Source organism: Euprymna scolopes, chromosome 4 (assembly GCF_053919585.1).
Source record: "Euprymna scolopes isolate OS-2025 chromosome 4, ASM5391958v1, whole genome shotgun sequence".
Taxonomy (NCBI): domain Eukaryota; kingdom Metazoa; phylum Mollusca; class Cephalopoda; order Sepiida; family Sepiolidae; genus Euprymna; species Euprymna scolopes.
Genome location: NC_136485.1, coordinates 37,118,891 through 37,146,484, shown reverse-complemented (window position 1 = coordinate 37,146,484; position 27,594 = coordinate 37,118,891). Strand labels below are relative to the sequence as shown.

Genomic DNA, 27,594 nt, shown 5'->3' with positions numbered 1-27,594 from the left:
TAACAATAGTACTCCATACAGGTCTGATATGTAGATGCATAGTGATAAAGAATAGTCTCTGGTGTGGGGTAATGTTCAGAATGATAAAGGGAACCGATTTTGCAACGACAAGTAAGAGTAATGGATTTTATATATGGACTCCGAGAAAGATTTGATAGGAAAAAAAATCAAGAAGTTTGAAGTCGAATTCATATCGAGAGTAAAGCTATCCATGAGATCTCAAGGAGAAAATAGACACGTTTGTGATTGAAGGACAATAACAGGATTAAACGAAACAAGTCTTTTTAACCCAATCCTCAATAGAACCCAGATTAAGTTCTATGTAAAATGCATATTTTAACTGATCTGAGAAAAATTGACAAGAAGCAATACCAGATTAAAGAGTGATGTCATCAGCATAAATGTTATTTTTTTAACAGTCTATAGTCGGTCATTTATACAGAGAAGAAACACTGTTGGACCTAAAGTGGAGCCCTGACAATCACAAGCATTAATAGGAACAAATTAAGATACACCAGCAAGAATTACTCGCAAGATTCTGTCAGAAAAAAGACCTAACAATGCGAAAATATTTACCCCTAATACCATAATCTCGAAGTTAATGTAGAAGATCAGAATGCCACACTCTGTTGAACGCCTTTGAAATGTAAACCGCAGTGACTTATCTTTCGCCTGTATTATTCATAAACTGACAGGTTCGTTCAATTACAACAGTTAGATCAGCTGTTGAATGAATACTATGAAAGCCATACTGAACATCACTAAAGAGTCTAAAACTTTACAGAAATTGAACGAGTCTGCTGTTGACAACCTCTTAAAACTTTACTAATAACATATAGGAGATCAACAGCGTATATTGTTAGATCAGATCGATCACACATATTTTTTTTTATTACATTTTCACCCCAAACAAGGAAAATTGCCACTTTGGTGTAGGGGGCTACTATCAGGGGCAACAACTACTGGGGTACTATGTAGGGATTTGGGCAGCAAGGTGTCGGTTCACGTTACACTTGAACTTCTGCACGTCAGTACTGTTGGGGAAGCGGGGACCTGGAATGGAATTCCAGAGTCTTGCGGTTCTGGGAAAGAAACTATTGGAGTAAAAAGATCTTTTACATCTAGGGATCTCTACATTGTGGGGGTGGGATTTAGCAGCCTGTCGGGTTTGTCGAGGGTGCTCACGTCGTGGGGGCACAAGTGATTGCAGTTCGTCAGAGCATTCACCACTAAAATACTTGTCATTTACCTTGGGCTGGTTGAACCAGCTTTCCTCAAATGAGGAAGTGTGAAGGAAATATTAAATTCACAACAAGCGACCCTCAGTACCACGTATACCCCGGTTAAGGGAGATGACTAGGTAATGTTTTTGAAATTCTTGTAAGGATGTCTTTCTACATACAGAGTTTGGTATTACCAAATAGTCATCGATCTTATACTGATTAGACACAACATTGCTTAACTTCGGTGATCTAACAAGATCAATGCGTCAATCTGATTATGTCGTATGATAAAAAAGCAGCATTCTCTGTTGCTGTTTTTGAAGTTACATGTCAGAGAAGGCCATGAGGATTATCAAGGTATAATGCAGCTTTATAAAACCATTCAGATTGTAGATGGATGAAATACCTTTTACGTGTATATTTATATGACTTGTAATTTGCTATTTTTGTTCAAATACATTTGAGTCTTTTTTTTTTTTTTTTACAAAGCGTTCACCACAGATCAAGGTCCGGAAGCCAGTCGGGTTAATGTGTGTACGGTAGTCATTGCAACAATAGATGGAAATTTGGTATAGTTAGATTATTTAAGAACATGATACAATAAGAACTTGTTTACGTTGAATTGAAGATGACAATATTGTAGCCAGATAAAAACCAGTTCCACATCGGAGAATTGATCAAGTGCAAAATCATATGTAAAATTCATTGCCTACGCCCTTTTTTGCAACCTCTTTCACATATGTGATATTGCTAGTCTCAATCTTTTTATAAATACGATTATATTATGGTTTATGTTCTGCAAGATTGTATGGTCTATTGTATGCTTCTTTTATTTCAGCTCGTTTGAAGCGTTGGTTTAGTGGTCTCTATTAATTCACTGTTTTAATACCTCAATACGGATTCCTAATCTAATAGCTTCTTTTCAAGATCTGCGAACTTATAAAACTCTTTCTCTGCTTACTGTTTTCCTCGTGTCTATCGTCTTGGTTCTTTCTAGTTAAGGCCTATAGCCGGCTTTTTGTTATTGGAGTTTTCGTTTTTATTATTTCTTATGTCGAGCGGCTTCATGTTTTATCTGGATCGATTTCCATAAATTACAGTTACAAATATAAAAACTATCAAAATGAAAATATCGTTGAATAGAAATCCGAAAAGCTAGCATGTCAAGCAATAATAACATCTATCGTAACCGAGTTAGATTTGCACTATATACTACAATAATTGGTACATAAAACATTGGTCGTTGTCGGTGACCCAGGTCTTATTCGTCTGCTGTTAAGCTAACTTTAGCGCCTATGTTTATGAAAAAGTGTATTTAAACAGAAAGATAGTCACGGAAAACAGAAAACACAGAACGACAGGAACTTGCATATGTGTGTGTGTGAGAGAAAGGGGGCGTGGGAGGGGAGATATAAATAAATAGACGGATAGCTTGTCTCGTTATATCCAGCTATATTCTATGCGTTGCCCAGCCTCGTACCTTGAAAGCAACTAGACACGTATTTTTTTTTCTTTAAGTCGAGCCGATTAAAGAGATCTAAAATATAAAATCAGAAGTCACGTGATGTTATCGACTGTAGTCTAGGGTCACCGCTGACATGTAATTTGTCACTTAAACTTGTCAATTATACTTCGTTTCTCGCCATTTAACGACCGGGCCTGTATATCCTCTAGATAAAATAGTTTAATAGTATGGCGGCTACATGTAAATGTCGAACCGTGTGCGAAATTGCATCAGGGGAAAAAGTAAAAAAAGAACGTACGCATATATATGGGAGCACGTTTGTGAGCGCGACCAAAAGCACTTTCGAGAGCACTTTCGAAACGACGTTCGGGGTTGCCAGAGGTCAAATGGCAAGAGAACGATTACGTTTTATTCAGGAAAGTACCCGGAAATAAATGGCGTTGATAGAAAATAAGGAGTCGAGTTATTACTTCTCGTATGTTCCTTGCGACGTACTCTGTTACATAGTATCGTGTCCACGGTATCCACGTGTAAACGTGTGTGTAAAATTACAATAGTAAAAAAACATTTTAGAAATATCCCACGAAAACTGAGAATGATATTGACTAGCAAAACTCCTATTCATATAAAAAGAATTACCCACGTTTAACTTGGCTTTTTCCCTATTGATCTTTCTTTCTATTTTTATATCTGAATAATTTTAGATTTAATTAGTTTGACTGGTCAGTCGGAAAGCGGTGCAATATTTTAATTGTAAACAAAACTCAGTGAAAACTCTGCAAACTTGTGATCGTCTCAGATCATTCGTCGCGGCCGACTAACGGGATTTTACAAAGTCAATAAGATAATAATATTTGTATCCATTTTTTTTTAAATAAGGATGCATCAGTGCTTACAAATCTCTAGGCTCAAATCTGAAAGAGAAAGTATTTGTTCTCACTGCCCACGGCCAAAACCTATCTACCGCAACTACTAAACAAAGGTTATAAAAGACAGAACATATCAAATTATCATAAAACACCTTCAACACATTGCCTCGCGCTTCTCTCTACTGACACATACAAAATACAGAACGAGACGTCACGAGACTTTATCGATATGTTTACTAGAGCCCATGTAAATACTATGATGCGCAATTATACATTTGAAATGTGAAAATATAAACTTTGTAATCTCTATATTTTTCGCGTCGTTTGCAATAGGAAGGTTTCTGGCTAAAGTGGTCTCCATCTCACATTGGTCCTGTATCAAGACGTTAAAATCAGGACATAGGCGTTTGCTGAGAGATTTCTATTTATATAGACTATGTCACCGATTTGGCATATCCGCGCATGGGTACTACGCCCTCGCTTGTCTAAAAATAAATAAATAAATGGTACATATATATATATATATATATATATATATATATATATATATATATATATGTATATATAAATTTTAAAATGTGAGAGATGAGATCACTATTTCTACAGTCAAACAACGTTGCAGCTTACAATAGTCGTAAAAGACAACAAACCGGAAGTTCAATACTCGAGTTTCGCCCTCATTTTGGTTTGTTGGGCAGATCCGAACTCGTCATAAGTTATAGGTTTTCGCCCCTATCTTTTTGAAAATATTGAATATATGCGTCCCTCCAAGTCTGACTTATTTTTTGGTATCCCTAGATGATTAGTATTTCGCGAGAAAAAAGTAAGTAAGTTACAATTATATAAAAATATTTGAATAATTTATTTCATGACTAAAAGCCATGGATTAAAGATCAAAATTATATTTGTTATGAGATATCAAAATAGAAATACAAAAGAAAGCAGACATACCCGGATCATGCACGAATCTAGAGTTACAGATAAGTTGAGAATAGAGAAGTAGAAATACACTCAGATAGAAGATAGACAGATAAAAAGCATAACTGTCGCTCTCATATATTTATTGGCCTGAATTTTTTTCAGATATAATAATAATAATAATAATAATAATAACAATAATAATAATAATAATAATAATAATAATAACAATAATAATGATAAAATAATAACAATAATAATATTAATAATATTAACAATAATAATAATAATAATAATAATAAAATAATAACAATAATAATATTAATAATAATAACAATAATAATAATAGCAATAATATTAATAATAACAGCAATAATAATAACAACAATAATGATAACAATAATAATATTAATAATAATAATAATAATAATAATAAAAATAATATTAATAATAACAATAATAATAACAATAATAATAATAATAATAATAATAACAATTATAATATTAATAATAATAATAATAATAATAATAATAATAATAATAATATCGGCAATACATATATTAAAATAGTAACGATACTGGGAAGATTAACAAGTCCCCTGCGCATGATGGCGCGTAAATTCGTGATGCGTATTATATTTTTGCATAAAAGTAAACTGAACCGGAAATTTTAAGTTATCTTCTATCACCAGCACCACCCTAAAATGTTTTAGTGTCAACATGGACTGGTACCACAATAAATAGTCGAGAAGTGTCGATGAGGTTAGAAAGGCCTAGGAGACAAAGCATTAACCAAATCTTCACTGGATGAGGGCGAAGAGAACTAGGACTTGGGGGAGTGTATTTATTTGCTTCCCCACTGAGCGAATTAGGCACAAGGCCGTTTTTTAATGTGGATAGATTGGGGAAATGGGGACCAGCTCCCCGGCGAATAGGAGAGCTGGAGAATGACTATTGGTATGAAGGGTTTCCCCTATATTGACCAATAACTGATTGCCACAAGGGCAATGGTCTTATATGTGGGGTTTCCCCAACATATGTACTTTAATTGCAGTATCTTCCTGAACCGAGTGTTTATTTGCTTCCCCACTGAGCAAATTAGGCACAAGGCCGTTTTTTAATGTGGAGAGTAAAGGGGAAATGGGGATCAGCTCCCCGGGGAGCTGGATAGTGACAATTGGTAATAAGGGGTTCCCCTATATTGACCAATAATTGATTGTCACAAGGGCAATGGTCTTATATGTGGGGTTTCCCCCATATATGGTCTTTGCTTGCAGTATCTTCCTGAACAGATACTACACTTGGCCGGGGCTGGCGCCCGGCCTAAACTTTATCCACTGGTACTTTGGGGAGGTTTATTTTCACACAAAATCTAGTTAAGACTTATAGTCATCGTTGAATGACAAGCAGGCTGATGCGATAGCTAAGAGTCATATGCAAAGATTATTGAAAAAAAGTCGAGATTACATTAAATCTGGAAGACTTTTTGTCATCCAGACTCCATGGAACACCACCGATTGTTATCAGTGAGTAATCTCTGACAATGACCTGTGTGATAACTACTAGTGCGTAGTAGTAATAATAATAATAATAATAATAATAATAATAATAATAATAATAATAAAATGCAGGTTTACGGACAGTTAAGCTTTAAATTCCAGTTTACCCAGTATTAATATATCGTTATAAGACATAGGTATAATAGAATGTGTCTAAACTGTTATTAGAAGACATATAACAGTTTTGAAAAAAATATTCATAGCAAATACACTTTCCAGAATTTGGCAATTCGTTTATACTTATCGATTGCTCTAATGAAATCTACATCAGACAATTTAAGCCCACTGATTAGACACCATCTTTACGATGCTACTTAACCAATTTCGATATGCAATTTGGCAACTGAAAATCAATTCCAAGATTACTAAGACATGAAAATTGTAATCGTAAAGAATGTTATACCTGAAAACGGAGATATCTACCTAAGTTCATAGACATAATTTTTAATGGTTTTACGATATGTTCCAAGAAAACGAGCCATGTATGATTCAGGATCGGGCTCTGTGCATGTTCTAAGCAAGGCTCCGTGATAGATATATTTTTTACCAAACAAACGCGTATTTTATAGCACTAGGTTATACATTTGACTAGGGAGAACAATTATGCACTTATATTAAATGAGAATATTACTGAAACTATTATTATAACTACTACTACTACTACTACTACTACTACTACTATTGATAATATCACTAATCATGCGAACCCCTCCAAACGCACACACTAAAAATTGGGTCCTTTCACTCTCATACAAGTTCACAGACATACACAACACATAAACGTAGTGACAGCAGCCTCGGTTGGCAACACAGAAAACTGTTGTGAAAAGCTGAGGAAGAGTGGGAGCACCGACGAGAGTTTCATTAGAAAGGTGGGAATACTGGAACGATGAGAAAGATTATTATCACTCAACTCCCAGCTAAAACCCAAAGCGAGAAACCAATGATAAACGGCTGCTGTGATTATTCAATGGGATTTTCAATGCTTATGGAAAGAGTTGATGGATGTTGGAAATATTGGAAGATTTGTTTAAGCAATCACTAAACGAATCACAAAAATAGCATCGCGATTTAGTTAGTGATTTTAGATAGTTTGACGGTCGCTTAGAGCGTGAAATTATATTTTGTGTATAAAATAGATATAGTCTGAGTCAGAAGTAAGCGGGCTATCAAAATGTTCTTACTTAAAATAATACACACATTTGTTTCGTTTGCTACTTTCATAGACTACTTCTATACGTATGATGTATTTTGACCGCCCGGTTACTATTGACTCATCGACTGTACTCCTCCGGTCTGACAAAGAACGGTTGTGTTTAGGATCAATAATGAGTCAATAATATTCATCTTGTAATCTAAGCAAGCAGAGCGTGTTTTTTTCCGCCGACATAATGGACGAGTCGATTTTTTTTTTCTAAAAACGCCATGCATTTTAAATGAGACTCTTGGAATAATTATTACTGTTACTTCATGTTTCTCTATTCCAGTAAACTTAAACGGGACTAATGTCAAACGAGGTAAGTACTTTTCAAATTTATTTTTAGCATGAATGTGTTTTTTTTTTTATTAACAACCCAAATAAATTGAGTTTCCTTTTTTACATAAATGTATTTGGAATGGAAACGTATTTGCATCATAGATTAAACAAACATAATCAAGGAAACTCATAGATGTTTATGTGCATGCATCTATAAGATTAATCAATTATCATTCATAATTATATATGTATATACATACATATGTATATATATACATACATATATGTATATATTGTAAGTTAGTGTTATAGGACAGTTAAATAGATAATTAAATTATTGTGCAAGCATATTCATCTTATGATAGTAGATAGATCCGAACTTTCGTCGGTACTTTCGGTTTCACAAAAACACGGTACTATTGTTTATTTATTTTATACACGTTTATAGTGCAGTATAGCGTAGCAAGTAGATTCTGAAATAATACTAGATGCGTATATATATATATATATATATATAAATATATATATATATATATATATATATATATATATATATATATATATATATATATATATATAAGACTACCGGTAGCCCGTTGGGCAGTATGCTATATTAGCTATGGAAAATGTATGAGCGTGACACTTGTTACATAAAGTACATAGTTTTTTTTTTACATAAAAGAAACATAGCTATGAAAGTATATTAAAATGAAAAAAAGAATATAGATAGATTTCTATGATTCGTTTTGCTTATAATTGTTTATTTTTGAAAAAAAAAACTTACAAACATTGAATTATAAGTGGTTTGCCATACTTATAGGTAAATTTGCACCATAACACTTAAAGTTAAATTCAAATTTTGATATCTTTTAATTTAAACGTGTAAAAGAAAAAATTGTGATGCTGAAAACGTACATAATAAACAATACGTTTTATTGACGCGTTGATTATTTATTTGTAACGTAAATTCAACCAAATATATTTTCGGGGTTATTTCTTTCTGTTGGTAGTGTAGAGGAAAATGTATGAATGTTTTTAAGAAAGGTGTATTAAAAAATGGAGAAAAAATTAAAATAAAAGAGACGGCGGGGGGTAAATCACCGTTGTAAAATGCTCTTATAGTTGTCAATGGGTTAAAGTAGATTTATTTGTAAGAAAATTGCGTAAAAAAAACTTAAACGTAATACGAAAATGAACAATGTAAAAAAATGCAGAAAGTATTAGCAGATGTTTATTTGGATAATTTAAACGAGAAAAACAATGGGGTCGCTAAAAACTTACACAGTAAAACAATACGTTTTATTGTCGCGTTGATTATTTGTTCATGTACGCATGCGCAACAGGAAGTCATAAACAGGATGTTGGGTTACAGCACCCGTTACAAGGTCATTTGAGTTTTATAATTATATATATATAATGTATATATAATATATATATAGAGAGAGATAGAGTGAGAGAGAGAGTGTGTGTATGTGTGTGTGTATGTGTGTGTGTGTCGCAAAAAATTTGACGCCATTTTAAATGCAAATATCTTGGAAAATACTCAACGAAAATTGCTTAAATTATTGGTTTGCTAAGTGCAATTAAAGCGATATATATATATATATATATATATATATATATATATATATATGCATATACATACATATATATTGCAATTAAAGCGATACACACACACACATATATATATCGCTTTAATTGCATTTGTGAAATAAGTTTTTGTTTTTCAAATGTTATTTTATTATTTTAGTTTATTTTCATTATTCAACTTTTATTATGTTATCAGTTAAGTCATGCAAGAGCAGTTTACCATTCTCAGTTATTAATTGTGTATGCCTTTTCAAATGTTATAGGTCCGCATATTTGTAGTGAAAAGCATGTGTATTTTGCCCTTTCCTCCAATAAAATTTTAACATGTCAATTCTTTAAATTTAACCGTGCCGCCAGTTGTAAGCTTTTAATGATATGAGTGTAATTTGAATCTAGTACAGATGACACTTACTGATTGGAATTTTGTTTCTTCTGTTTTCAGTATGAAAAATTGGAAAACTGATATATTTTCTAAAATAATAGATAGCTGCTAATTAAATCCGCGACTAAACCATTTCTTTTGTAGCCATGGTATAACTGAAAACATACAACTAACTAACTATATATATATATATATATATATATATATATATATATATATATATATAATCGGACAAGACCAGACTATTTGCCAAGAATTTTGCAGCTAATTCTACCCGATGCGACAGTGACCATCAACTCCCTGTATTTCCTCCTATAACAGACAACACGCTATGCAACATACAAATATATGTGCGTGAGGTCGCCAAGCTAATCAAGAACCTTGATTCCAGTAAAGCAACTGGCCCTGACGGCATTCCAGTTATAGTGCTGAAAAGGCTCCAGCCAGAACTTGCCCCCATACTTACAAAACTGTTTAAGCGTTGCTTTAAGGAGAAGTGCTTTCCAACACCCTGGAAAACCTCATCAGTATGCCCTGTATTTAAGAATTCAGGTGAAAAGTCATCTCCCTCTCAGTACAAACCAATAAGTCTCCTGTGTGTCATGAGTAAGTTGTTGGAATCCATATTAAATAAAGAAGTAGTCAACCACCTCAACAGAAACAACTTCCTTAGTGACATGCAATATGTTTTCCGCTCTGCAAGATCTACAGCCGATGTGCTAACGGTTATATCTCATAGGATTAGTGGATCTCCTGACAAAGGTTTCCTTTCTAGGGCAATTGCTCTTGACATATCGAAAGCATTCGATAAGGTATGGCATAATGGCTTACTTCACAAGATTTCAAGCTACGGTATAACTGGAAATGTTTTCTCAATCATTAAATCATTTCTCTCTGATAGGTTCATAAGAGTAGTGGTTGATGGGCAGAAATCAGAGGCCCACAGTATTAATGCTGGAGTCCCCCAGGGGTCCATCCTGGGCCCAACTCTCTTCCTGATCTACATCAATGATCTCCCAAAACACATACTTAAATCATTCGTTGACATCTCTCCTCTGATCTTGAGCACGTGGTACAATGGGGAAGAGGTGGCTGGTCACTTTTAATTCATCCAAAACCAAGCTTCTATCTTTACATCATACACCGCTCTGATCCCCATCTGGCATCAATTGAAATGGATGGCTCTCGTCTTGGGGAGGCTCCATGTTTTGACAAGCTTCTGGGTTTGACCTTTACTCCTGATCTGAAATGTAACACGTACATCAAATCTGTTGCCAGAGACGCTTTGGAAAATGGTGGGATCGTTCTACCGCCACAGAAAATATCTCACTACTGATGCCATTCTCTATCTGTATAAAAGCCAAGTACGACCAAGGATGGAGTACTGCTGCCACATCTGGGCAGGAGCTGATAAAAACAGCCTCCCACAGAAGAGACGTTGCGAGTCTGCCTTAATTTTATCGTTATTTCCATGGCAGGTGCTCGTCTGAGCTCCAAACCCTCGTCGCTCCTCGTCAATCTTTCACGAGAAACACCCGTATGGCTGAAACTACTGCCAATAATTTTCCCTACTCTTTATCTGTGCCTAAATCCAAACGTAGATTCCATGAGCAAAGCTTCTTTCTTAGAACAGCACGCAAAAGGAACACTCTGCCGCTTGCTTATTTCCCACCTGACTACAACTTGGACGTCTTCAAGTCCAACATAAACAAACTCCTCACAAACCGCCCCCCTTAAGTAAGACACTCTACCAAAATCCCCCAATACTAATGATTACTACAATACTATCTCATTGATTACTGTACACGCAATAACCCTTATCCCTGAGTGGCCTTCGGGCCTTGATAAGTGGTGACCCCGTGTAAGAAAAAATATAAATATACATATATATACATATACATATATATACATATATATGCATATAATATTATGTATATATAAATATATATAAATATATATATATATGTATGTATATAGTTATATGTATATATAAATATATATATGCATATAGTAATATATATATATATAAATATATATATAAATATATAGTAATTTATAAAATATATATGGCGATTAAGCTACACTGAATATTCTGCGTTTCATCCACTATAAGATCCGTCAGGCTTATGCGCGAATTCTGTGGTTGCTTCTTGTTTTTATATATGTTGACGATTTTTAGTTAGCCAATCAGCTTTCTAGTATCCACCGCGCCCCTTCTTATCAGCCAATAGGCATGCATTTTATCGAACAAAGGATATGTTTTAAAACTAGGTTAGTCGTTTAAGGTAGACGTTTTCCTTTTTTATATATATATATATATATATATACCTATATATATATATATATATATATATATATATATATAAATATACCTATGTGAATCATATTCTGGAGGGGGTATGAATCTTTAAATGATTTCAGGAAGGAATATGGGCCAAAAGAGTTTGCAAGCACTCATTTATCCGCAATAAATACCATTTTTAAACATGATATAATTCGAAATAATATGTCATCATGATTATAGTACCATACATTTATAACATATTACAAGAAAACAACAGTTATTACTCAAATAACCATTAACAGAACAGTACGAATTTATGAATCTATTTATCCGTTTATTCGCTTTCCTCCATTTTTAATCAAATCAATCAGCCTCCTATCAACAGAGGATGTTCTTGTATGCACTTGCTGAGGTTTGATTTCAGAAGATACCTTCTTGATTCTCTCCCAAATGTCTTTTTTACTATGGAATTGATGCCCGTTTTTGTAAACCTTCCTCTTCAGAATCGACCGGAGGTTCTCTATCGGATTAAAATCCAGGCTCTGAGGTGGCCAGTCCATCAGACGTTCACCAGAGATCCCCTGGTCTCCCTAACTGTCAACATCTTTCCATTAGCCATTATCAATAAATTAAGATTACCTGCATAAACTTTTGGCTCACCTGAAAAATGGAAACTGTCGAACTATTATGAAATTCTGGCTTTTATCGTAAAATGTAGCAATGGAACGAACTAGAATGGCAACCAGCAAATGATGGAAGAGTCCAAAATGAAAAATAAAGCAAAATCAATTTAGAAATTGAGAAAAAATAGGTCTGCAAACTCTTTTGACGCCCACTGTATATATATAAATATATATATATATATATATATATATATATATATATATATATATATATATATATGAATGGAAATTCTCAGTTAAATATGTAGAATAAAAACAAAATGTAGTGTTTAACAAAAGCGTACAAATAATTAAGTTTTTCCTAATCCATGGATATTCACTGAATGGCAATCTCATCTGATGAAATGTTATTAGCAAAATAACTGTTGATAATTATAAACTTTATTTATAAGCACATAAATTAAAAATTAATTAAAATTTGAATTAATATATATATATATATATATATATATATATATATATATATGCATATATATATATATATATGTTTGGAGGTAAAAAGTGTATATATAGATTTAAATAAAATGCGTGGATTTCTCGAAAGCTCGTTCGGCGATCATCTCTTCAGGAAAAAATACTATAGAAGAAAAGAGCTCACGAGAAATTTTCGCATACTTTCTCTCTCTCTCTCTCTCTCTCTCTCTCTCTCTATATATATATATATATATATATATATATATATATATATATATATATATATATATATATATACAGTGATGATCATATTTATTGGCACGGTAAAATAAAAGTTAAATTTTGTCTAATAAATTCTAAAAAAGGGATTAAATTAAAGAAAATAACAAAGTATATTATGTATTTTTAACTGGCCTTTCCGATGCAGCAATCGGATTTTAGAAAAAATAAATATGATCATCATTGTAAATATATATATATATATATATATATATATATATATATATATATATATATATAAGGCCTCCTTCAGTCTTTAACAGACTATGGATAACCAGGAAGTGCTCAATCTCCAACCACACCTCTCCTGTTAAATACCAGTGGCAAGTGAAGTGTATGTACAAGACGACTGTAAACAAATGTCGAGATAAGCGGAGAGCACATACAGCGCCTAGAATTCCCAAATGCTCACCCATCTGGTACTGGGCAGGCTCAACGTTGCTTAACTTTGGTGATCTGACGAGAACCTGTGTGTCAACGCGATTATGCCGTCTCTCTCTCTCTCTCTCTCTCTCTCTCTATATATATATATATATATATATATAAGTTGATCTCTTAGACAGAGGAAACCATGTTTTCCAGTAGACGTAATATTATAATTGTAATAGATTGTGGTAAAATATATATAAGCCATGGGAGTACATATATTCTGGAATTACTTCTGTTATCAATGGCGAAGATAGTTAGTGTCTGTGATTAATAAACCGCTGACCAGTTTTGTTCTTTATCTCTGTGTTAATATGCTTGCTACATCTAGGCCCACCCATGAATCATAGAGGACGAAACAGATTCCTCTAAATGACTATTTTAATTGAAATCAACTTATTACTAAGCATATTCTGTGCTTCTTTTATTTTCATTAATATTGCTAGCTGTTGTTTTTATTTATTTATTCGAAATGCTTCCAATTAGTACGATGTGAAATTATAATAAAATAGTGAGCGGATGTAGATGGGCTGGTAAAGAGTATGGTCGCCTTGTGCGCAGGGATGTGAGGTTAAAGTGTTGCTTAAAATAAGAAATGTGATTGATGAGAAGATGTCAAGGAGAGAAATATAACGAGCATGGAATGTTACTGCTTTCCAAATAACTACCATTCTCTTGCGAACCTCATATAGTTATTAGGTATATGTTGGGTGATTATATATATCGTAGTCGTACACGAAAAGAGTTCAAAGAAACTTGATACATGATAAGGCTGCCAAACACACACACACACACACACACACACACACACACACATATATATATATATATATATATATATATATATATCCGTTCTCCTTTATCCTTCACAGATATTTTGTGTGGTATCAGCCGAGATTGGACCGACAAGTAGGAAAATCCCCGTTTTTACGATAGAGGTCCCTAGATTCCGATTATTTTCTAATAGTTTCATCCCTCCAGTTGCTAGACTTTCAAATTCTCTCTCCGTTTCCTACTTCCCTCATTGAACTGACATACAGAAATTAAAATGTAATCTGAACAGAAAATTTGCTGCCCAACTGTTTACATAGCGCTCCTATAGACACGCCCCGCACAAAAGATAATATATATATAACTTTCTGTATTTATTACCTTTAGCAAATTAGGTGCAAACCATTTATAATATTTGCTCATAATTTTCCTCTAAGGAGATGAATAAACATCGGGAACTCATGGGTTAAGTGTGTGTGCAGTGTGCAGCCAGCACCAACCCTATTCACAAGCGGTCCCCAGTCGCATGTATATCCCCGTTAGGGGAGATAACGACGTTAGATTTTTGCAACTTTTTGCAGGGAGGTGTCGACGTCCTCCTTCATACAGCACCTTGACTTCCCAAATTGGTCACCCATTTTAGTAATGACAGGCTCAACGTTGCTTAACTTCGGTGATCTGACGGGAAACGGTGTGTCAACGTGATTATGCCGCATGGGCTAAGGATATATACTTATTAAAATCTATCCTTGGTTTGCATATAATAAAAATTCTAGATTTGTAATTTAACCGTTTCAAATCATAAAATTTAAATTATGTAAATTATAATATATATACATATACACATATATATATTTATATTTATATATGTATGTGTGTGTGTGTCTGTGCGTGCTTAATTTTCAATAGACAATTACAAATTTCCAGGCAGAAACTGACAGAGTAGGTATTATAGGAATGCACTCATTCCCATAAGTGGAAAAATCGAATTTACCAAGTTAATCGTTCTTATCTGTTCTCAAGTCACGTGTTGGAAATCATGTTCACATCTATGCACTTCTTATCGTGGAGGCCACACTAATGCTGACGTGTTCTCTCACCGACCATATCGAAAGCAGACAAGTAAATTCGGTGTGCCAGAGCAAATGTCTTACGCTGTACATGTCACTCATAAGATGAACATTTGAAAGAGGATTTGTGAACTCCTACGTTTAAGTATCAGTAAAGCATTAAGCGGGCCACTTAAAGAAACACGAAAAATCGCAAGCAAGACGTTTCAGCGATATATGAACACTTTCACTGTCTCTTGACTTACTTTATGTCTGTAACGTTTCTTTTTGCTGTTTTGTTTAAACTTCCTCTCTTCAAACTCAAGTGTGTTATCGATTTTAACGAAGGTTTTTCATCTGAACTCATAATAAAACTGCAGAGTTATAGCTTCGGGTATTTCCCTTAAGCTATATCATCACACACCACCAAGCATGCATATGTGTATGTGTTATACATGTGTATTTTGACAATTTAAACCATTATCAAATCATGTTCCAAACGATGAACATTCACAAGGCTATTATAGAAGATGTTTTAGAGGCGGCGAACTTTAAATAAAAATAAATCACAGAAAACTATTTTCATCAAAGAAAGATGTAGTTTATTCCAATGATTAATTTCGTCATTTATAATTTAAATATAATCCCGGGTACATTCCCCATACGGCTTGCACGTGTATGATGCAATTTTACAATTCTCGCAATATATTAGGCTGTATTTCGGAAATAACGCGTCATTTTTTTCTTCCAATTGGTATATTGTGTAACCAATATATGGTAGTGCCCCTCAGCGGGATCCAATTGTAAAATACTTTTGAATATATTTTAATTATAGTTGATTATTATATTGTACCTAATATATAGTAATGATTTCGAAAGTTAACATATATATATATATATATATATATATATATATATATGTCATCCACATACAGTACTGTTTCGTTGTATCATAACTCATTAGTGCGGCTAGACAAACACCTTTCCCCAGCCGTGGATCGAACCTACAACCGTCGCATTGACAGCCGACAGCTCTAACCATCGGGCTACGAATCAGTGCCGTAAAGATTTCTCCTCGAGTGTGTATTAAATCCACGCTCGCCCGTCGCAGAAAGTGCTCAAACCACCATTTGTTTACAAACAAATAAATAGTGGGCTTCGCTTAATTGCTTAAATACGCGTAGAGTGAAAATATATTTACAAAGTGCTCAACCCAAAGAGGAGGGAGCTTAAACTTTCGAAATCATAACTATGTGTCATCAGGTAGAATCGGAACCAAAACGTAGCGTTCCAACTTTAGTTGTTAAGTTTGAAAAGTTTGCTAACCATGGCATTATGACGTTAAAGTTTGAGATAGTGGCAAAATGTTTAGACTTTTAGTATTAGGTCGGTGTAAAAATAATGTCGTTTTATGACGTTCAATTATACATGTAAAAAGGGCATTATTTTTGCACCGACCTAATATGATAAAAGATGTGGCCTATCTTAACATTCTATGACGTTTCATGAATTACCCAATCATAAGGTGTATGTTAATAAAATCGAAAACTCCTAAACTAGAATTAAACGCCTGAACTAAAATTTCAAGTTAACTGCTAGGGTGAGTTGCACTTTTTATTTGTCATTTTCAAGTAAACATTGAAATTTCTTTCCAACCGTGCATTATGCATCTTGCAATTTTCTTGCTGAGTTTACCTGGGTAACACTTATACATTTATTATTAATTTGGTGGACAGGGCTGCGTGTACATTAAATATAGTTTATTCTTTGCTATAATATTTATTCTTTGCGTACCATTAAAAATTTATTTATCGGGTGCATGTCACATACCATTCCCATACTAACATTTCGATCATTCCGACCCTCCCCAGTATAATTTGGAAAACCTTCGCTAAAAATATGGCTGTTACTTACACATATAATGGAAGAATTTCACAATAGAAATAATAATTAATAAAACTTACATACATTATTGAGTCATAACGATCTAAGGATTGAAAATTAAACAATGAAGCCAAACATCTGATCTATGATACCTCCTTGCCAGACTTTAACAAAAAAAGAATTGTTTAGTTACAACGACCACCAATAGTTTCTCTCATTCTCTGTCTGTGCCTCAATCGAAACGCAAATTCCATGAACAAAGCTTCTTTCTTAGAACTGCCTGCCAGTTGAACTCTGTTCCGCTAGCCTACTTTCAAGTTGACTACAATATGCTCGTCGCCAAGTCCAATATAAACAAGTTTACCTGATAAAATTGTCTCTGAGATGCTGACAAAATCACGCTCTATAGCAGGCACGTGGGGAAAACTAATGAGCACATATCTAAGGTAATAGCCGGAATGCTAGAGGAAGATCTTCAGTCTGTAGTGGAATGGGTCAAAAATGGATGGCAACGGTCAACGCTGCCAAGACAAAGCTCGTTTCTCTAAATAATTACATGAAATCTTACCAACCACCAATAGCTATGGCTAGAGATACTTTACCTGAGAGAACTTCGTTCAAGCTCCTTGGTTTAACGTTCGCAGGAAAAATGAGTTGTAATAGATACATCGAGATCATTGCTAAGACCGCTGCGAAGAAGGTGGGCTCTCTCTACCGTGCTAGAAAGTTACTTACGCCTGAAAGTACCCTGTATCTCTATAAAGCTACCATCTGCCCATGTATGGAGTACTGCTGTCAAATTTGGGCGGGTGCATCTGTTACTAGTCTCTCGCTCTTGGACAGGATCCAAAAGTGAGTCGCCAACCTAATAGGTCGTGAACTGTCATCTAAACTTCAGCCCCTGTCTAACTGACGAAATGTTGTATCCCTCTGCATGTTTTACAAGTATTTTAATGGTGAATCCTCTGACGAATTACAAACCCTTGTACCCCCTCGACGAAAATACCCCCGACAAACTCGCCATCAGCGAAGTCCCACCCCTATACAGTTGAGATCCCTAAATCTAAGAAAGCCCTTTACTCTAATAGTTTCTTCTCCTGAACTGCAGGACTTTGGAATTCTCTTTCGGTTTCCTGCTTTCCCAACTGTACTGACATACAGAAGTGCAAGCGTAATGTGAACAGACATCTTACTGCTAAACCCCTACATAGTACCCCTGCAACTTAGGTCACTGATAGTAGCCCCCTACATCAAAGTGGCAATGTGCCTTGTTTGGGGTGAAAATTTAATAATAAAAAAAATGTTTTAAGCCGCCCCCTAAATAATCTATTTCTACGCATCTCCACCGCTAACTTTTAATACACTGTTGTATCAGTGACTACCTTACTATCATTAACCCGTATCCTTGAGTGACCTTTAGGCCTTAACAAATAGGGACTCCCATGTAAAAAAAAATAATAATAATAATAATAAACAGAAAAATTCAGCGTTTTTATTGTTTTTTTTCTGAGAAATGTTGCTTTCTACACATTTATCCGAAAGTGCTTTGGAAGAAAAAGAATTGGCAATTTCTTCCCGTAGTGTATAGAGCACAAAAACCTTGCTCCTGCAAATATGAAAACTCATTAGATGGCGTTTAGGCTATCTTTTATCATGTGGCTCAATAAAACAGCGGCCTTCAACCTTAGCGCGTAGGATCGCCCCTTTCTCAGAAAGAAGGAAGTTTCATGGGAATATCAAGTTTAGAAACGGTCCCTAATAGAATGAGTATCCAACGGTTATTACAAGGTGACCCCCAAAAAACAAAAAGCTAAATGGAGGCCATCTAGAACATATGCTGTAGAACGCAAAAAAAGGCAAAAGACCCTAGTGTTTTGATGTGATGTTTTGAATACAATAAACTAGTTATGACCAAAGTTTCGTTTCATTCGGACAAAACACTAAGAAACGGGGCCTAATTAGAGTCGGGGCCTGTTTTCTTTTTGGGTCATCCTGTATATGATGACATAAGATTTTTGTAGTTTTTGCAGGGAGGTTTCGAACATACACCGCCTTTTATTTCTATTTGGCATTGAGAAGGCTTAATGGGGTTTCTCTGATTCTACGAGAACCAATATGCCAAGGTAATTACGCTGTATAGCGTATATATATATATATATATATATATATATATATATATATATATATCAACAATATGATAATGATGCCAAGAATATTACACGGAAATCTTTGTTTCGCTCATAAAACTTCAGCTAACGGCGATGAAAAACAATTTTTTTCCTTGTTTGATTCATAAAATAGTTGTCCTTGTTTGGTTCATAAAATAGTTGTCATCCCAGTAACCCTGATGTGATGTAGTATTGTATTATTTTTTTATTTATACAAACATTACCGGCTAAATATGATCGTATACGTTTCAACTGTTATTACTTTCGAAGTCCAACATCGTCCTATCACTAATCTGGACTGTTTTTAAATTATATTAGTGGCTTTATTATATTGAACTTTCGAGAGAAATCACAGCTGAACTTTGCAGAGACTATTTGTTGCAGAAATAAAGAAAAAAATATATAATACTACTTGTTATTCAACACTAATTTATATGTACTAAAGTTATATTCGAACAACATATAGGAAACCACAATGCAATCACTATGTATATAATATTTTAAAATAAATATTAAGAATTTTTATACGTACAGACACTAGTGCGTCATGTTTATGCAATCATCGAAGTGAAAATTAATGCTAGTCAGTGCTAGTGTCTTTTCTCTAGACGACCGGCAACTAATATATGAATGAGTGGAATTTATGTTTTTATGAATGCAATATTGATAAGAATTTAGAATTATGTTATTTAATCCTCTTCAATCGTTGTATGAACTTGCTTTTTGGAATTTATAAGAGTCTTAATGTAATTTCAGTTATTTACCAGGAAACACTATATTTGGGTGTGTGTGTGTGCGTGTGTGCGTGTGTGTGTGTCCCTACTCAATCTATAGAATAATCCCACATTTTTTTATCAAAACTATAAAACTTTCTCAAATCAGTATCTGAAGAAAGTCACACATGCTCGAAACACGTGTAATAAATATTTTATCAATGAACATTTTTAAAGTATTAAATGATGTTAGATGTGCAAATTGAAACCATAATACCTGATACTTTCATATATTAAACACACACACATACACACACATACATATATATAAATTTACATCAGATAAATTTACAATTTTAAGCAAGTCACATTTGTGCAATCATAATTTCACAGTGAATAATTTTCAAGCCGACTTCTTCTGCATTGTATACAAATCTCTGATAGAACACATAGTTTAAATTAGATTTATTTATAAATCACTAAACTGTTATAAGTTCTTATCAGTGGAACTGATTCGTTATTTTTGTCGGATAATCTTACGTGAACTTAATTAAAAGTTATTTTCTAAGTCCACGCGTCCAGTTTTATAAGTTTTTAACCATACTTTTTCTTGGTTGCTGTGGTTCTGGTTTCATGCAATGCTTCATTATTATTAACTATTCTAAACGCGGTTATTTCAGATAGTTTTATATATTTGTTTATTTCAAACACCCTAACTAAACTGTAACTGACTGCTTCTAGTATTTTTGTTGTCAATTTATTTAATTTTTATTTGCTTGATATTGTTTGCTTGTATTTTGTTGTTTGTATTGTACTTTCATTTTTTATTACATAGTCCATTTTAGAAATGATTCATAAAAATATTACAACGCCCAAAAGAGTGTGTACACACACACACACACACACACACGCACACGCACACACACATATATATATATATAATAAATTCCACAGCCAAACAACGTCGCAGCCCACAAGAGCTATGGCAGTTTGGTGATTTATAGATGTGTGTGCGAGAGAGAGAGAGAGAGTGTGTGTGTGTGTCTGTGTGTCTGTGTCTGTGTGTGTGTGTGTGTGTGTGTGTGTGTGTGTGCGTGCGCGCGCGCTCGCTCAATTACATTTATAACTAAGATCAACGTTTGAAAAAAGCTAAACATGCCGGAAGCACGTGTTATAAATCTTTTAGCAACAAACTGTTTTTACTTTAAAAAAATTAATAACAAATTCAAAATATTAAATACTAGCAGGGCGCCCGCCGTTTCGCGGTCGTGGGATATGCATAAATATTATATTTTCATTTATACAGAAAGTGAAACATGCGCATGCAAGTATTATGGGGTTTTTTTTTCAAAACAGTTCTTGTAAGTAAAAAAAAAAAATACTCGAGCTTATATCGAAACCCAACCTGAAGACAATGTGTCAAGTACGAAGAGAATTAGGTCAGCTTGACACGATCTTTAAAAAGTGTTTTCAAACTTACTGGTTCTTAACATAAATAATCTGTCATGTGAACCATTCACGCATACGCATACGCATTCGTGAAAGAGTTTACAAACAGATAACATTTTGATGACCACCACGTACCAATTTTTCAGTTTTTACCTCTTAGCAGCCCTTCTGTCCAGATGAAAACCGATTAAAACGTCTTCCACATGTCTGAGTACACTATATAATATTTTAAGTCTGTAGATCAAATATGTGTTGAGTATATAGGTTGGGAAGTCTCCTCACACACATTCTCACTTTTATAGATATATATAAACACGTTTTCAAAAATTAATATTAGTTTCATTTCTTTCAATATACGCTGACCTCCTACTCTATACACATATATAACATGAGAGCACGCACACACACACACACATACATATATATATATATATATATATATATATATATATATATATATATATATGTGTGTGGGGGGGTGTATTCTTTCCAAAGATAGTAGAATAATATTGTAGGGTTTGCATCGCATCGAAATTTACAGAACGAAAAGTTGTCCTAAACTCCTAATAACTCGTGAAGATAGACCCCGTAACAAGATATATTGTGCAAGTACATAAACTACTGTATTTAAAACTAGCGGGGGTACCCGGCGTTTCCCGAGTGTTTGTTTCCGGGACGGGGGGAGTTTTAAAAAATGTTATGGTAGGTAAGTAGGAAGGATCAAACCCGGAGTCATGAGTAAAAGTAGGAAAATAAAGTGTGGAAAAAAAAAACATCTGCAACGTTAACAGTTCGGCCTCCAAGAAAAGTCCATTCCAGTTGTTTAGGAAAAAAAAAAAAACGACTACGGTAGGTCGGCGCGAACGTGAAAATATAATGTGAATTGTCCAGCACGCTAACCACTACGCCACAGAGCACTGCAGCTTAGTTTAGTGATTTTAAATAACTTCACATGAAAGAACTACGAAGCCAAACCGGTGTTCTCTTCTCAACTGTTCCTTGTGAACGATCCCCAAACGGTGTTAAGTGGTGGCAGGGGGAGGAGGAATTTATTAGAGAGAAAATATTTTACCACTTTCATTGATCTTAACCGATTTTGGCCGTGACTTCTCAGCAGAAAAAGTATAAAAATCTAAGATTATCGAGGAATTTGAGAAATAATAAGCCTATAACACACCTCAGATATTGTTCTGCCGTTTGTGCATATTATATTTGCATGAAATATCTTGATTTTTAATCCTATTAAGGTCAAAATCCGACGGGAAAAAATGAGTTCATTTTATTTATATAGATAGATAGAAGAAGATAGAAGATAGATAGATAGATAGAAGATAGATAGATAGAAGAAGATAGAAAGAAAGATAGAAGAAGAAGAAGAAGAAGAAGAAGATAGAAGAAGATAGAATAGAAGAAGAAAGAAAGAAGATAGAAGAGAAGAGAAGAGATAAGGATGTTTAAACTTGAACAAATGCGGTGCAACAATATCGTGAGATCACCGTCCGGGTCGCACATCTATAGAATGGAAATAAACCACAAAATCATGAAAAAGTACACCTGCCATGGGCCCCGATACTATTTTATTACTCCTTTAAATACCTATTGATTACTTATGGGTAAAAATTGGAAGTTTAAAGAAAAGAATAATATTACCCTCAGGCACATCATTTTCGTACTACCGTATCAACTTTAACATGCATGCATTAATAATCGGCCGATCAGTTATCGGTGATTAATCTGATGTCGCTAAGGTAAAGTGTATCCGATTTAATATGACTTGTTCCAAAATCGAACTATGTCGTCCAGTCTACTAAAACAGTAAAATTTTACATGACTACATTTTAGAAAGTGACATTTGTTTTCTTTATTTGAAGAATATTTTACTGACAATTATTTTTACAGTAATAAGACAAATAATATTTATTATTAAAAAAATAATAATAAATAGCTACAGCCTGTCTCAATTCAGCGCTTCGTCTTTCACACTTTCCGCCGCCCCCCGTTTTTCTACACTCCTCTCCCCACCTCTCTTTTACCTCTGCCCGTCACATTCCTCTCCCTTGTTTTAATGGAATGAAAATTGAAAGATAATGTATTGAAAATAATGTATTGAAAAATAATGTATTGAAAATAATAATTGAAGTGATTTGCTGAGTTGTCATTTTTTATGTCATTGTTGCTCTCGGGCAACAATGAATTCATTTATCAAGCACTTCCTCAAAAATCTACTGAAATCTATAATTAATTTATTCCTCAACAACGCAGACATTTTTATCTTACTATTCTCCTTTAATCATAGAATGAAATTTATATGTATTTTAGCGTATTTTGGGGGCAACACCGTGTTTCTTATCTTCCTTCCTTAATATACTGCATTGAAAATGTACTAATGTTTTATTGCACGCACTTTCTCTATCTAGAATATTAAATAATGACACACAAGCTAAGTAGACTACGTTTTTTCTGGTATACAATAGTACAACAAAATGCAGTGAAAATCTTCCCCAAGCAACGCAGCGTTAAAAACATCTGTATATTTTGTTCTGCCTATGATATTGATTTTTCTTGGGCAAAGCTGAATAAAGTCACCTGATCTATGATATTGGGCAATTTGGATAAACTAATACCACTTTAAAAATAAAGGCCCAAGAAAACTCACTTCTGATCAATAAAAAAATGCCCTGAAAATGTCATTTGACATTTATTACAAAAATTACCTGGAATATTCAATTCTGATTAATTATAAAAAATGCCTGGGAAAAGTAACTCATTATCAATTACAAAATGCCTTGGGAAAGTTCCTTCTTATTAATTGTAAGAAAAATGCTTTGTTTTTTCAACTCCTACATTTAATTTTATAAGTTTTAACATCACAAAAATGCCCTGGAAAAGTCACTTCTGATGAATTGTAAGAAAGTATGATTTGTTGTTCAACTATTTATTTATGCAACAAAGGGAAAGGGGGCAACAGATGCAACATTAAAATAATTTTAAAGATGGATCGGGAAACATTATTCCCAATAATTCGTTCGTAGATTTTGCCAGGAACAAGAATAATTTCCGATTGCTGGGCAGCTTATGATATGGTTGGAAACTTGGAGAATGGTATTTGTTAGTATGTCCATGTATGGTGGGTCTAGATGAAAATAATAAGTTATTTATCGCCAGCCAGTGACTGGTGGGTGACGATAGCAATAATAATTAGTTATCAGCAGCCAATGTATGGTAGGTGAGTATCAAAATAATAAGTCTTTGGTCAGTTCAGATCACAATACTAACAAGTTATTTATTGTCATCCAGTGTCTGGTGGGTGCAGATCACAATACGAACAAATTATTGACAGCCAGTGTGTGGTCAGTGCACATTACAATACTAATAAGTTAAATATTGCCCATCCGTGTTTGGTCGGTGCAAACTACAATATTAATAAGTTAGTGATCGCCAGCCAATTCAATTTAATCGATTTCAAAAAGAGGGCTACCACACTGTCATATGCTCATAATTCTGCGAGATCAGGATAAGATCAGAAGAGTTCAATATATTGATGCAATTGTGTCAGCAGAGATAATGCTCTGACGAACTGCAGACACTTGTGCCCCCACGACGTAGACACCCTCGACAAACCCGACAGGCAGCTAAATCCCACCCCCACACAGTAGAGATCCCTAAATGTAAAAGATCTTTCTACTCCAGTAGTTTCTTCCCCAGAACCGCTAGACTCTGGAATTCAATTCCAGGTTCCTGCTTCCCTAACTGTACTGACATGGAGAAGTTCAAGTGCAACGTGAACCGGCATCTTGTTGCCCAAATCCCAACATAGTGCCCCAGTAGTTGCTGCCCCTGATAGTAGCCCCCTACACCAAAGCGGCAATGTGCCTTGTTTGGGGTGATAATGTAATTTAAAAAAATAAATAACAAATAAAGACCTGAGCATCCAGAGCTTTGTGATTTAGTAAAGTTTTAATAGTACAACGTCCGACCTCATTGTAATTGTAAGTTTGTTACTAATGTGTGTGTGTGTGCTTTTTTTTAAATTTTACTACCGTGGAATATTCGAGGGTTCTGCAAGTTGTTATTATTATGACTATCGATGAATACTAATTCAACAAAAAATAGAAAAGGATATATAATGCTCCGTTTACACAAGCATTATCTATCTAAAACATGGAGCGCTTCCAAATTATTATATATCACCAAGTGTAAAGATATAAACTTACATATATTCCTTCGGTTTAGGATGCCTCTTGAACATTACTAAAACCCTGTTTTATGCTTTCCGCCTCCTTAGTGGGCTGAAAAGCTTAAGAAAAGATAAACAATTTTGCAAGAATATACCGAGCCGAAGGAATACATTAAAATTACAGTGTTTTCTTTCTAAATTATCGCTGAAAAACTCGACTCCTCCCATGAACATATCTGTTTAATAGTCTTCTTACAGGTGTACTCAGAGATGCAGAATACTTTTATTATATGACTCGGTTAATTATAGATAAAATACCCTTTAAGATTTTATATAGATTCTATAACATTGCACATATACACAGACAGTGCCTAAACAAATTATTAACATATGCTCAAGAGAGACCGACATAGACGACCAGGTATTGGTCCAATGGTTTCGGATTGTAAACCGACGGCGTCGATGTTGTTTTAATTTTCTGTCACGCGCGCACATATATACATAAAAATATAGAGAGAGATATCGATTTATACATATGCATATATATATATATACATGTTATTATTATTATTATTATTATTATTATTATCATTATTATTATTATTGGTTCATATGGAGCTTTCACACAAATCAACAACCGATCTGATTGGAAACCTGTGGTGTTCTCTGGAAGCTGAGTGACAACAAGTCGCCTCCGATGTCCAGTTCTCTCCACCTACTACGATAGCATTTGCAAATAAATTTGCGTCATTGCAACAGCCATTTACCACTGGTTTCTCGTTGGCAGTGGTCATGTGTTTATACTAGAATTTGAGTGACACTAAGCCTCCCCAAGGCCCCAGTTCTCTTCGCGCTTTTCCAGCCGAGGTCTGGTCAGCGCTCTCTCCTCGGTCTTTCCATCCTCCTTGACTCTTCTCGGCTCTTTTTTATCACTTTTCTATTGGGAGAACGGTGATGAGACAATGGGAGGAGAAGCGTGATGGGGGCTAGAACTTGTAGATATGCAGCTTCGGTGTTCTTCATTCCCTGTAATGCTTCTTCGTTACATTGTATTCTTGTATTATTCTCCGCATTCAAGAGTTTTCCATAATATTCCAGCCGTTTACATTATCGTTAGTCGTTGTATTATTGCAGCTATTCCACTGATTCCAATTTCTGCCATTCTTTTTCCAAAATTTTTCGGAATTGTTCCTAGTGCTCCTACTATTATCGGTACTATTTTTACTTTCTTCATCATCCAAATCCCTTTTAACTCTCTGACTTCTCCTTTTCTTTCATGCTCACCCTGTCGTCAGCTGGGACAGTAAAGTCAACGATTTGACAGGATTTTTCTTTCTTGTTAATTATTACGACATCTTGTCTTCTTACTTGGATGGGTTTGTCTGTCTGTATGTCCATATTCCATAGAATCTTGTGGTTCTCGTTTTCTAGAGCTGTTGCGGGTTTATGTTTGTACTATTTATCTGTACGGCTAAAATGCAGACGTTTGCGCAATTTCCAGTGCACAGCCCTCCCCACTTGGTCATGCCTGTTTTTGTATTCCTTTTGGGTCAGTTTGCTGCATTTACTTACTATACGGTTTATCGTTTCGTCTCTTTGTCCACAGAGTTTGCATTTGCTGTTCTCTTGTGTTTTATCGATCTTTTTTTGATATGGTTGATTCTTATCGAGTTATCTTGTGCTACAGTTATTAGAGATTCAGTTTCTCGGTTTATATGTACTTTTCGCATCCATGTCCAGGTGTTTTCATTATTCTCATCTTTTTGCATTCTTATGATTCTTCCGTGGAGTTGTTTCTCTTCCCATTTCTATTT

The 27,594-nt window shown here is 34.3% G+C and overlaps 1 protein-coding gene and 1 non-coding gene across 7 annotated transcripts in view; both read left to right on the top strand.

The window, feature by feature from the left end:
• LOC145267139 (zwei Ig domain protein zig-8-like) overlaps positions 1-27,594 on the top strand; it is an 845,722-nt gene that overhangs the window by 592,854 nt on the left and 225,274 nt on the right. For all 6 annotated transcript variants that reach the window (XM_080123191.1, XM_080123196.1, XM_080123205.1 and 3 more), the window contains one exon: positions 7,522-7,551. In XM_080123191.1, coding sequence (XP_079979317.1) covers positions 7,522-7,551 — 30 coding nt within the window. The remainder of the gene's footprint in view (positions 1-7,521; positions 7,552-27,594) is intronic.
• On the top strand, positions 5,016-5,118 carry LOC145275198 (U6 spliceosomal RNA). Its single transcript, XR_013867090.1, has one exon. It is a non-coding gene; the product is annotated as a U6 spliceosomal RNA (small nuclear RNA).